Here is a 14,018-nt window from a genome sequence, read left to right as displayed (position 1 = left end):
AAAGCAGGACCAATCCCCAATTTTTGCCCCAGATCCCTAAATGGCCCCCTCAAGGATTGAACTCACCACCCTGGGTTTAGCAGGCCAATGCTCAAACCACTGAGCTATCCCTGCCCCCCCCCCGCCCCCCAGGAAGCCTGCAGATACCCTGTGGCAGGGCCCTAATAAGAAAAACTTGCAGAATTAAGCCAGTCTCTGAATTTGCTATGTGGGCCATTGTCTTTAATCTTGACCACAAGGTATTGTGTACTTCACAAAATACAATTGCCTCTATTGTTAGCAGGAAACAGTTTGTCCCTACCATGAACGTAGGCCTCCTCCTGGGCCTTGCTATTTAAGGCACCTGAGCATGAGGCAAAGAGCAGTTAATCCCCATGGAGAAGGCAACACCTTCCAAGTGTGTTTGTTCAAAGGCTCATACACCAATATCAATTGAAGATTGATTTCTTTTAGGTATTTAGTTGTGTCTAGCACAAGGTATATACCATGAAGGCTTGGCCATTAATCTAGCGCACAGAAAAAAACTGTTGTTTTCTGCCCTCATGCACTCATGGGATGTTTGCAGGGCTTTTTTGCCACTGCAGTTTCCTCCCTCACCTCTCTATATTCTTACTTCAAGGACATAACATACAGCAGATTAGGGCATGAAACCCAGGTATATTAATGGGGGAAGTGGGAGATTTGCAAATAATATAAGGTTCTTAAATAAAACAAAACTGCAGCCTTTTTCCAGACCGAGGCCCTGATCCTACAACAAGCCATGCACAGAGAGACGGGCCTGTCCACCCAGAGCTCATGGCAGGATCACACCCTGGGTTTTATTTCTAATCACACCCGCAGGTTCATTTTGTCTTAGAAACTTGCTAGTGTTGGAAGGTGCTTGAATTTAGCAGTCGCCGGATTGCACTTGGATGTTTGCCTTGTAGCGCAGAGATCTCTCTCTGGTGGGTCTGCTCTCCCTGGAGTGTGCAGAACCATTTACAACACAACTTTGTTCTCTCAAATGCCTCTCAGCAGAAACGTGATTTGCCTCTGCTCTAATGTCTCCCTGCAGATACTGTGTCAGAATAGCTAGCAGAAGGGTTGTAAGGAGCAATGGTTTGATCCTGAATTGGTTTCTATCTGATTTTCGTATCATGCTTTGGACAGATTCTGGATCAAATTCAGCCTTTCTTAAACAAGCACAACTCCAGGGTTCAATGCGCTCTCTTAGGCCAGGACTGAATTCGGCCCATTGTGTGCCGCAGGAAATAAGTGGTTTAGACGCATTGAAGCCTGAATCGGAGGGCTTTCTAGATTGTTTTGTTTTCCTTAGCAGTATAGGACCGTTCGTGTTTTCCATACGTTTTGTAGTCTGAGCTAGCCAGAGGGGCTGGATTTTATCGCATAATCTATCAGTGAGTCATTCTCCATCTGTGATTGTTACATCCACATTCCAGTTGCTTCCTTCTGTGGTGGCATTAGTTGTCCCCTGCAATTTAGTATGTTCTTTTACTTATTTGTTTAGTTTGAGACACACAATTATATGCGGCTCGTTTCCCTTTTCAATTTTAATGTAACGTAAAGTGGGGAGTTATTCTAGTGGTCATGAAAAGTGCCGATTGACAGCCACAAAGGTAGAAGTCCTCGTGTAGTACAGCACTACAGGTAGTGGCAGTGTAAGATCCCCTACAACCACGCCTCCGCAGTATTGCTCTGCAGGATCCACTGCTAGCAAGGCAGAAGTTCACTCTGCAGGACCATTCATCCTTTTGGCCATTCTGCTGAGGACTCAGGTTGTGGGGGAGATTTGGTGGAGCGGCTATCTGTTCTCTAGGAATTGTGGAAGACCAGCTCATTTCAGATTGGTAACTGAGCAAATGGCCAGAAGGTAACAATTCATACGCAGGTTTCAGAGTAGCAGCCGGGTTAGTCTGTATCCGCAAAAAGAAAAGGAGTACTTGTGGCACCTTAGAGACTAACCAATTTATTTGAGCATAAGCTTTCATGAGGTGAATGCCCTCATGAAAGCTTATGCTCAAATAAATTTCCTGGGGCAGCTCCCAGGAAGCATCCGGCAGGTCCCTCTGGCTCCTAGGGGCGGGGAAGCGTAGCTGGGGGGAGCAGGGGGAGCGGTCGCTCCCGCCACTGATCACATCAAAAGTGGCGCCTTAGGTGCTGACTCCCTGGGTGCTCTGGGGCTGGAGCACCCACGGGGAAAATTTGGTGGGTGCAGAGCAATTAACCAATTACTAACCAATTTATTTGAGCATAAGCTTTCATGAGGTGAATGCCCTCATGAAAGCTTATGCTCAAATAAATTTGTTAGTCTCTAAGGTGCCACAAGTACTCCTTTAATTTATACTCGGTATAGGCCTGAACTGAACTGATTTCCTGAACAGCTGCTGAATACTGCTGATTCCCATGAACAATCCCCTGAACTATCTAGTCTCCTAACAGCTTTCTCTTCCTTCTTTATCACTTGAGCAACAGCGGCAAAGAACAAGCACCTCCATATGCCAACATCCCACTGCCTCTGCTCCAGCGACACCCCCCCACACACCCACATACAGCAGCAACTGGCAGATGGGCACAGGCACTCAGTTTCCTTTCTTCTCCTCTCAGCCCAGAACAGTCAATCCGGGGACTGAGATTTTGAAGAACTTTGGCCTCTGGTTCCTCTTTGGTAGCCTGAAGCTCAAAGGCTGAGAGCAGGTCTCTCAGATAATGCATTTCTAAGGGATATTCCAGCAAGGATAGATCCATTTCTGAGGGAATTTTCCTCCATGAAGCAGTCTCCAGTTCACCCCACCCCACCCAAGGAACTAGAGTCTGATCACAAGATAAAGAACATGTGGAGCTTGGATGCAGTTGGAGGGTACTTACTTCTCCAGGGTCTAGGCCAAGGAAATTGAGAAACAGAAGCTCCAAGTCTGCTCAGAAGCTCAACATCTCCTACAGCAGAGGTGGGAAAACTATGGCCCGGGGCCACATCCGGCCCGTGGGACTGTCCTGCCCGGCCCCTGCCCCGCTGTGCCACACCGCCGTGTGGGCAGTGAGGCTGCAAGCTCCTGCCACTCTGAGCGACATGGTAAGGGGGCGGTGGCGGCGTGCACGCAGCAGTGCTACAGTTGGGGGCGGGGGGTCCTGGAGGGCAGTCAGGGGACAGGGAGCAGATTGGATAGGGCGGTCAGGGGGCGGGAAACGGGGGGTTGGAAAGGGCGTGGGAGTCCCAGGGGGGCCTGTCAGGGGGTGGGAGTGTGGATAGGTCTAAGCAGTCAGGGTACAGGGAACGGGGGGGTTGGATAGGGGGTAGGATCCCGGGGGGGGGAGTGGTTTGGGTTGGGGGGTCCCAGGAGGGGGCAGTCAGGGAAGTGGGAGGGGGCGAATAGGAGGCAGGGGCCAGGCTGTTCGGGAGGCACAGCCTTCCCTACCCGGCCGCAGTGGTGAGCTGGAGCTGGTTCGCTAGAGCCAGTTGTTAAATTTAGAAGCCCTTTTAGAACCGGTTGTTCTGCGAGGGACAACCAGTTCTAAAAGAGCTTCTAAATTTAACCGGCCCAAAGTGGCACCTTAGGTGCCGACTCCACAGGTGCTCCAGTCCTGGAGCACCCAAGGGGAAAATTTGGTGGGTGCAGAGCACCCACCGGCAGCTCCCCGGCCCCAGCTCACCTCACCTCCGCTCCGCCTCCTCCCCTGAACACGCCGCCCCGCTCTGCTTCTCCCCCCCCCCCCCAGGCTTCCTGCGAATCAGCTGTTCGCGCAGGAAGCCGAGGCGGGCTGAGAAGCAGGAGGCGGCTTCCCACTCAGGCCCAGGGAGGTAGAGCGGAAGTGAGCTCAGGGGGGGGGGCGGGGGGCACGAGTCAGGCCACCCATGCTGCAGCAGGTAACCCGGGGTGGGGGGCGCGCAGGGGAACTACTCACCTCCGCCACCATCGGCCTGAGCGGGAAGCTGTGGCTTGCTTCTCAGTCCTCCCCGGCTTCCCGCCGAACAGCTGATCGCAGGAAGCGGGGGTGGGACGGGGTCGGAGAAGCAGAGCGGGGTGGTGGGTTCAAGGGAGGAGGCAGAGGTGAGCTGGGGCCAGGCGCGGGATGGGGAGCTGCCGATGGGTGCTCTGCACCCACCAAATTTTCCCCGTGGGTGCTCCAGCCCCGGAGCACCCAGGGAGTCAGCACCTAAGGCGCCACTTTTGATGTGATCAGTGGCGGGAGCGACCGCTCCCCCTGCTCCCCCCAGCTACGCTTCCCCGCCCCTAGGAGCCAGAGGGACCTGCCGGATGCTTCCTGGGAGCTGCCCCAGGTAAGCACCACCGGGACTCCCCACCTCGTCCTCCGGCAGGTGCCTCTGGCTCTTAGGGGTGGGGTGGGTACCCACTATGGTGGGCCACGAGACCCTCCTGCCCGGTTCAGGGGGCAGTCAGGGGCCAGGGGAGGGGGGTTGATGGGTCAGGAGTCCTGGGCGGGGGGCGTCAAGGAACGCCGGAGGTTTGGATGGGGCAGGAGTCCTGGGTGGCAGGGGTGCACAACGACCCCCTCATGGGGTGAGGAGGGAACCTGTTGTTAAGATTTTGGCAGCTCATCACTATCCGGCCCTCCGTACAGTTTTGCACCCTGATGTGGCCCTCGGGCCAAAAAGTTTGCCCACCCCTGTCCTACAGGGTTATGTGCTCCATCAAATGCTTTTGAAGCTAATAGGAGTTGAGGGTGCTTGGTTTCTTGTAGGATCAAGCACTTACTGAGGGATTCTCCTTCATTCAGTGGTAGGTGGTAAACAGAAGAGCAACCGTTCTGTTTTTCCCACGTGTGTCTTTTTGTTTTTCCCCTCCAGATTTTCTTTCTTTTGTGGTGTGGGAAAAAACAGGGCATCCTCTGATGTATCATCCATTTAAAATGTCAGAACAGTCTTCATAATTTGCCTCCTTTTTATACAGCATATTGGCAAATGTAGAAACACAACAGTTGAGATTTCACAAAATAATGTTTGTAATTCAGGTCCAGGCCATTTCACAGTTTGTGACATTTTATTTTGCATAAAGTGTTTGCAAAATAATTGGGAGAGTCAACTATCAGTGAAAAAAATCTGTATTTCCACCTCCCCCTTCTGCAGTTACATGTGGTGCTCCGAGTAGGATGTGTCGGTCTGGTGTTTGCGTGCAATGCTGTCATGTGGACCTTCTTTGCAAAAGCCCTGCACTACTCCTCTTCCTCAGCGACCGCCACGGTGACAACAACAGCCTCCAACTTCATCTCTTCGGTGAGTAGAACTGACGTCATAGATTTGAAGGCCAGAAGGGACCTCTGTGACATTGGAATTGCCAGCCTGGATCAGACCCCCCAGGGTCCATCTAGGCTAGTATTCTAACTGAGACCAGCACCAGATACTCCTAGGGTGACCAGACAGCAAATGTGAAAAATCAGGACAGGGGTTGGGGGGTAATAGGAGCCCATATAAGAAAAAGACCCAAAAATCAGGACTGTCCCTATAAAATCGGGACATCTGGTCACCCTAGATACTCCAGAGGAAAATGTAAGAACTCCAGATTAGGCAGATGTGGGATAATCACACCAAGGATCATCTAGTCTGATCTTCTACATGACACAGGCCATAGAATTTCTCCTAGTAATTTCTGTAGGGAAATTATTCTTCCCTACTACATAACCGAACGCTATCTTGCTCAATAGCTAGTGGTTGGTTTAGTGTTTATCATAATTTTCTGATAGGTGGAAACAGACTGGCCTTGTCACTGTGCATGCTTAAGACCTGGAGAGGAGAGACACTGTCAAGGTTTCGCTTTTACTTTGCATCACTCTTTACCAAGCCCCAAGCCAAAACCATGATGCATTTAGGAATATGGGGTGTTTTACACTTGTCCCTGCTTACCTGTAACTCTTCAACTGATATATTAATCTCTTTTTCCCTTCTTTAGATAACTCTTGTCGAGTTTTTAGCACTATGGGCTTGGTCCAAAGTCCAGTGAAGTCTTTCCGTTGACTTCAGTGAACTTTAGATCAGTCCCCTTGTTTCCAGAAAGATATTGATCATAGAAAATATTCAGAGATTACTGAGGAGACCAGCAAAAAAGATCAGGGTCTGCAGCATTGATTTGCAAGGAAGGTTTAAAACCGCTCATTTGGCCAAGAGATGACTTAAATACGAGAGGTGACATCCTGGGCACACTGAACTTGATGGGAATTTTGCCAAGGAGAGAGAAAAGAATTTAGGGACTATAAGTAAGAGTAATGGGATAAAATTAAGAAAAGGAAAATTAAAGTCAAATATGAAGAAGATATTCCCATCTTAATCTGCAGAATAGTGTTTCAGGATAGTCCCATCCCTTGGGACATTTAAGAGAAGGCTTGGAAGGATCAGTAAATCAGTAAATGTCCGTAAACGTCAATTTTGCCATACACACACAAACCACTGAAATATATTTCCATCAGGGATCATTCAAATTTACAGCTGGGCAAAGTAAGAAGAATGTTGCTTGAGAACATATTTAAAGTTTGATGTAAAGATATTTATTTTGTATATTTTGACGTGATGTTGACAGTTGTGTGTTTTAATGATTATAAAGCTTTAGCTGTTTGAATCTCAACGTCTATTGTCATTAAATAATTGTCTTGACACCCCATAATTTCCCACAGCTGTGAATATGTAAATTGGGGGGGGGAATGCTTAAAAGTCAACATTATCTGTCAGAATTATTAAAAAAACTCAAAAATCAGCATCTGCCAAGTCTTTCTTTTGTACTGGGCTGGACAAAGCAACAGGGATCAATCCTGTATTGGCTTTACAGTGGATTGGATGACCTGGTAGGTCTTTTCCAACTTTAACTCCGGTGATTCTAAGTAGCAGCGGATGTTTCTGTTGGTGCGGTTGGAGTAGTTTTGTTAGGCAGGCTTTATACTAAGAATCACGGGTCAGATCATCTAGTGGTGTAATTCAGTGTACACACCAGCTGAGGATCTGCCCCAGGTTTTGTACTGGAGAAGATTTCTTTGCAACTCTGCCTTGTGAATGTATTTCTCTTTCCTTCCCTCAGGCTTTCCTGGGCAGGCTGCTCTTTGGAGAGACTCGTGCACTCTTGTGGTGGGTAGGAATCAGCGTGACACTCTGTGGACTGCTGCTGCTGCACACAGCTTCACCTCAGACAGAACAGCAGCAGTTTGAGAAGAAGGACAAATAACCTAAACCTGCTGGGTTAGTTTCTATGTCAACAATCTAATAACAAAATCAGCCTTTGGGCCTTTATGCTGTAAGTGGGTGATGCTCCACAGACTTGCTCCTTGGATGATTCTCCTTGGAATGTTGCTGTCATGGTTACAGGGCGAACTGTGCTTCGATTTTTTTTTTTAACTCCCTCCCCTTAAGTGACAGCCTGACTTCCTGCTCCTCACTCCGGGTGGAACCATGCAGTCCAACCAGTCTGGCTCTGAGTGTCAGACTCCTTGTTTCCCAATCACGTGTACCAAGGCCCAGCTGAGTTAGGCATCTGTAAGCCTTTTCGCTCTGGGGACCTGAGACCAGCAAAGTGGTTAAAAGTGACTCAGAACAGCTTCTTCAACACAATGCATTATGTATTCATTCCCACAGAGCAAAGAGTACAAACATTAAAAGGCTACATGCAGATTTCCCTTTAGCCTAAGCCTTAATCTTTCCTTGCCAGCTTTCATGTGTCTCAGCCAGCCCTCTTGTTTCTGTCTACACTTGTGAGAAGCTGACTGCCCCTGCTGCAATTGCTGTGTCTCTGTGTCCCCTTGCCAGTCTGTCAGCTCTCACTGACACTCCCAGGGCAGCCTCTTGCCACTCCTGTGGCCCTCACCCTTTTCTAGGCCTAGGGTCCTCTAACGTTTAGTATCCTCCTTTTGATCCTTGGCTTAGCCTTAGGAAGAACAATCCACTCTAGCCTGGCTGGAGTCTGGTAGGGGTTATTCCCCCAATAAACAGCTTCTCCATTGCTTCTTCAGGACCCTCATCTATGTTATTGTGTTACCTTTCCTGCTTGGATCCTCTAACAACCCTTTTGCTCTAACTCCATGGTAAGTGACCCATCATAAACACACACAGCCGTGCATTGTATTTATAGAAAATAGTACAGCTATTTCCCGGTTACAGTGTCTGTTTAGAACCTCAGAGACTGTGACAACAGGGCTGGATTAAGGTGAACTAAAGCATTTGTACTGTACCATGAAGTAGAACAACACAGAAACTGTTTCATTTCTGTACACTGGTGGCACCCAGCACTATGTTCTTGGTAAATAATATATGCCACAGTGTTGCCTGGTGGATATTCAAGTAGTCAGATGCGAACTCTTGTCTCTCCAAGCCAATGGTGCAATTCTTGTTTTACATTTCAACAAGGCAAAAGTGGGATATGGCGTATCGAATCATTGGCCCGAACTCTGCTCCTGTTCATTCTTATGTAAACTCTTTGACGTCGCTAGGGTTGCGTGGATGTACTGGAAAGCAAGGTTTGGCTAAGAGTCTGTAGAGATGGAAAAGACCTGTCAATTCATCTGCTGCAGTCTGTTCACTGACTGGGGTGGATTGTTCCCCTGTCTAGTTCTAAATGTCCCAAACAATGGGTGTTCCACCGCTTTCCTTAGAGGCTCATCACAGGATACCTCACTGCTAGGAAGTTTTTTCTATATCTTTAGCCTAAATATTACTTGCATCCTACGAGCCCCAGTCATATCTCTGTCCTATTCAACGCACTAGAAAAAATTCCTCCCCCTCCTGGGTGTTTACATTCGTCACATATTTATAGCCCGTTATCATGACTCCTCCATTTTGTCAATGCTTAACCGAGTTCCGTGCCTTGAAATCTTTCCTCATAAACCAATCCCACTAGACTCCACATCAGTTTTGTTGTTGAATTTCCTCAAATGTGTCAATACTGTATCTGTCCCATAAGGTGCCCTGATTGGAGTACGATATTCCTGGTGTAGTGATATCAGAGCCTTATGGACCATGACTGTTTTTCTTTTTCTATGACAATAGAGCTGTTTGGGGTTTTGGAAAGAGTGTTAAATGTTAACAGTGGTGTCCTTTTACGTTTTCTATGAGTCGATAAGTTTATTTTGCCACTGGAGTGGATTGCATACAGGTCAGAAACAAACAAAAAAATGGAAAACAAAACGATGAAATGGGGAAACTTGGGGTCCTTAGTATTTCTGTAAATATTTATAGGCTCGTAAGAGCCAGAGCAAAAGGACCATCGTGTCTATGCTCCCTGTAAGGGCCGGCCATAATCCTTCAGAAAGGAAGGAGTCAATGGAAAGTCAGAGGAGTCACTGGAGTCAAGGGAAAGACTTTGCATACGGGATATTAAATTGATACTGCACCTGCCCTTTGGCAGAGTATCTGGACCAAAATTCTGCACTCAGTTATACCAGTGTAAATCTAAAGAAACTTCACTGACCTCCATAGTTAGTTTGGATTCATGCCAGTATTGCTGAGTATAGACTTTGGTCCTCTAGGTTTCTGAATGTGTATAGGTTCAGTACATCACATTCTGCAGAAAGTGTGACTTATAAGGTACGTATATTCTTTTTTCACCACATCTTTTATGAAGGCAATTTTAACAATAATCCTAATTCAAAGAAACAAAGGTACAAAAGGATTTGCACCTCTGTGCTGGATATTTCATCAGTTTGTTCTGGGATCACCAGTTCATCAGTATTTCCTTGTAACTATGGGAACTGAGGCCTTTAGCCATAATTTTAGCATTCTGCATGTTCATAAGAGATGGGAGGCACCACTTTGGCCAAACATTAGGGTTACCAAGTTTATCTAGTCTTCTAGATCTGCAAGTGATCCTACCAACTCTAAAAATATATCCTGCTCGTCTTGAGAGGCCCATCTGTAATGAACATTTAAAATGATTTTGGTTGACGTCCGCAAATTCAGAGAGCCAGTTCTCATCCAGGGCCCATCTGAGTCACCTGCATTATCAGAACCCTGGCCAGTGAGTATCTTTGGCTTGTCACCACTGGCAGATCTGCTCAATATCTGCCAGACGTGTAAAGGTAACCTGCAAAGGCGGGGTGCAGGTGGACGTTATGCTTGCACCATTTGTTTCTTCTTGCTGGTATCTAAAATAGGCTTGATTTGGTTTGGTTTTGTCTTTTAAATGTTTTTTGGGTGTGTGTGCTTTTTTCAGTGTGTTTTTCACATTGGAAATTCAGGTCTTGTGTAACCTGAAGACTCTCTTGATAACTGCAGAGCTAACAGGATTCTGACAAACAGAGACCTAGGAAGTAGAAACCGACTAGCTGAGGGGGGAGACGATTCTTGTTTGCTTACATTGGTTCAAAGCTATTGAATGGAGTAGGTTCAACCTATTTAATTCAGACATGCGGAGAACATGGGAATTGCCGGGCTGGTCAGACCACTGCTGGCTCCAAAAGGGGCCAGCACCAGCTGTGTCAGAAGTTGTAAGAACTGAGCAGTAGGCAGATGTAAAGAATGGGAAGATGGCAAAAGGCTGTTTGCGAAAGTTTCGGCACTTCTGTCCTTTCCGCTGAAGGCTGAAAAAAGCTGCCTCTCCATATTTCTGAGCCATCCAAGAAGTTCTCCAGCAAGAGCCAGGAAGGCAAGACTTGGCATTCCTCATATTTCTAAGAAAATCACAATTGTGGGAAAAGCTTGTTTACGGAAAACAAACCTTCTTGTGCCTTCATACATCATAAAGAAGTAAAATAAGAACATACCCAGTGTATATCCCTTTGTGTGCCACCTTTACAGTATTATGCAGTCTCAGTCAGCTGTACGCTGTAGCCACCTTATTAAGAAGTTCAGAAGACCCAGAGTGTTAAAATTAGAGAGGTGTTTATCTTTACAAAGCCTTAACCCTCAGGTTGCCAGAGGCGCTTGGCACCTCTGTCCTATGGCATTCATGTGGCTGGCAGCCATCCCTTCCTCTCAGGAGAACTATGCAGCATTGTTCTTTGGTTCCTTTATCACCGAGTGTCCGTTTATCGAATAAGAAACAAAAAGTGTAGTTTCTGATACATCCAGACAAAGAAATTGAAAGCCAAGACTGACACGCTGGGTCAGATCCTCAAGGAGCCACACTGATTTACACCACTTGAGAATCTTCGCCTCTTCTCCTTAACTCACAACTGCCCTGCAGAAAGGGGAGGAGTTATTGTTCACATTAAATTGATCCCTTTGTTTGTTTGTCAACTCACTGGTTGACAGAATTAGAAAACAAAGAGGAGAAATAACTGGTCTATGATCAAGAGGGAAGGAGGTTTAATATAATATAATATATATTTAATATATATAGGTTTAATATAACAGTTGTCCTTTAACTAGTGGTGCAAGTAAGCTGGTACGGTCAGGACGCCATACCATTTATTGCTGGAATGCCATACTGGAAAGACACATTTTCAAGAATGAATTGTAGAGCCCTGCACAGACACAAATTTATACCTGGGGATGTGGATATCTGCAGATAGAAATCTGTATCTGCTGAACTGCAGGGCTCTCCTGGGAACCACAGCGGCCAAAGAAGAAGAATGTGGGGCCGCCGCTCCCAGGAGCCAGCGCGCCACGGCGGCAGCCCCTCTAGCACGGCTGTACTGCTCCAAGCCCTTCCACGCAACCGCATCTCCTGTCTGCGGTCTGTACAGCCCCGCTGGAAGACAGGGCTGGGGACGGTACAGCCACACCGCAGGAGCTGGCGGCATGGGGCACTGGCTCCTGGAATGGCATCCCCACTCCTGCTCCTTTTGCCACTGATTTCTATCTGCAGATATCCGCATCCCCAGGTATAAATTTTGTGTCTGTGCAGGGCTCTAGTCACGGAACATTTTTGTGAGCGGGGTCAGGGGCCGGTACTGTACCAGTAAGAGTTAAACTCTACTTGCATCGCTGCCTTTAACATGTTTGTTAGTGCCTGGGGAAAGAGAGTGAATGGTGATGTGCTAAAATTTGGGAATGAGGCTGAATTTTTTAGGTTACTCAAGGCTAGAAGCAGGTGTTAGCTTCAGAAGGACCAAACAAAACTAGACAATGTGATGAGAAATGACATTCCGTGCAGATAAGGGCAAACTCAGAAGAAACAATCAGTATTCCTTCACATTGTGACCACTCTGAAAACAGATTTGAGTCCTCGTTTGTACAGAGCCGAGCACAATGGTCCATGATGAGGGCTCCTCGGCATTATGATAATACAAAAAATAAAAAAGGTGCCTTATACTGCTATAATTCTTCCCCTTCCCCTGTGAGAATAGCTGTACCTGTATAAAGGACCTTTATACGAAGGTAGCAGGATCTATACCGCTGGGGTTGTACTGCTTTAACTAGACTGAGAGAGGTTTTAAAAGTGCAGCTTTCTAGTGTGGACTAGCCAAAATTGTTCAGCTGTTTTCTGAAAGAGAGGCTGTAGTGCAAGACCTGATGGTTGCAAAGCTTAGGCTCAGCCTGATCTTTATCAGTTGCTGTTTCACAGCCGACCCACAGACACTGGGCTGCTCACCCATTTGAGTCTAGCCTCCCTGGACTTGACTAGCCATAGTGTTACTCTGAATGCAGCTGCTGGGAAGCAGGGAGGGGAGAGAGAGTTGGTGTTTGAGAACACAACAGAACACTAATCTACAATCCTACTAACGCCTGGCATTTAGAGAGTGTTCTCCTTTTGCTTTGCTGTGCTAACCGAGCAGTGAGTAGTCTGTTATAGTATTGATTCAGTTCTTAGAGAAATAATAATCAATTACTTTCAGATCCTATAAAGGAATGTGTAATTCTGTTCTGGTTTCCAAGTACGTTTAATAATCCTGATATTTTTTGTTCTCAGTGCACAGTGATTAAGGAAGAGTGCTTGCTGAATAGTAATAATAGGTCAGGCTTGACTCAGAAGCACTGAAAATATTGTATCATTTATACCAGGCATCAGAAGTCTTCAGGAATCTGCTTCTGAATGATGAGGTATTATTGGTATTGATATTGCATTAGTGCACAGAGGCCCCTCTGGGATCAGCACTGTACACATTCATAATAAAAAAGATGTCCCAGCCCCAAAGAGTTTATAATTGAAGTATGAGACAAGGCACAGAAGGCGGAAGTAACAAATGGGAAGGCGGACAAGGTAACAGTGAAACTATCGTGATTGGTGTGGTAAGCAGCAGTCACAGCGTGCCCACTATCTAAAAAAAATCACATTTTTTACTATAAATATTGCAAATCTATTCATGCAATGTCTAGATTGTTTTCATTGAAAGCAAACAAAGAAACTTGCTAACCACTGAATCAGCTCCTATACGTTCCATATTTCAGTGTAGTACCCTGTTTTGCAGCTTCTGATGGCTCATGGCCATGTGTTTCTTAATCTAGGAGTTAGGCTGGTTGAGTGACTTTTTTTCTTTTTCACTACACTCCTACATCACAGAACTTGAGACCATTGATAGCTTTCCACTCTGAGTTACTGGGCCAGATTCTGATCTGTTACACCAACGGGACTCTGGGTAGATTTTTTCCAGATTTTCCACGTTACTGAAATCACAGTTTGTTGTACTGCCAGTAAGTGCAAATACCATCGCCCTGAGCCTGCAGAGATGGACGAAGGTGTGTAATTTTACACTCATGAACAATCCAGTCAAATTCAATGGGACTGTTCACCTACATAAAATCACACGTGTGCTAGTTGCTAGGATCAAGGTCAAAGGACCTGAACCTGCAATAACATGGCCACCTAAGTAACTTTATGCCGTGCTATGGGACTGCTCCCCTATACAAAGAGGCCCAGGCATGCACATCTTTGCAGGATCATCTCCTTGTTTGCTTATAACTGTTAGTTTGAGTTTCAGTGTGGGTTGGCAGAGATGCAGTTTTCTTAAACTCACGTATATTTTCTTATCCTGTATTAATTTTGTTTAATCTAGATACAAAAGAACCCTAATAAACATGAAAGACCATTGTTTTTACTGTAGAAAAAAGAAGGGAGGCCTGAAAAAGGAAACATATTTTTCTAAAACAACGATTTTGAAATTCCTGTTTTCTCATGCACGCGCGCACACCTCTCGTCATTTGCTGAAGG

General features: G+C 46.5%; 1 protein-coding gene across 2 annotated transcripts in view; it reads left to right on the top strand.

Annotated features, from left to right (window-relative positions):
• TMEM42 (transmembrane protein 42) overlaps positions 1–14,018 on the top strand; it is a 30,776-nt gene that overhangs the window by 8,151 nt on the left and 8,607 nt on the right. The window contains exons 2-3 of one of the 2 annotated variants that reach the window (XM_073333142.1): positions 5,084–5,230; positions 7,020–7,177. In XM_073333142.1, coding sequence (XP_073189243.1) covers positions 5,084–5,230; positions 7,020–7,163 — 291 coding nt within the window. In that variant the 3' untranslated portion in view covers positions 7,164–7,177. Of the gene's footprint in view, positions 1–5,083; positions 5,231–7,019; positions 7,617–14,018 lie in introns of those variants that run through there. The other variant, XM_073333141.1, reaches the window with a different exon arrangement.

Source organism: Lepidochelys kempii, chromosome 2 (assembly GCF_965140265.1).
Source record: "Lepidochelys kempii isolate rLepKem1 chromosome 2, rLepKem1.hap2, whole genome shotgun sequence".
In the NCBI taxonomy this organism is placed as follows: Eukaryota; Metazoa; Chordata; order Testudines; family Cheloniidae; genus Lepidochelys; species Lepidochelys kempii.
This window is presented reverse-complemented; position numbering and strand designations above follow the sequence as displayed.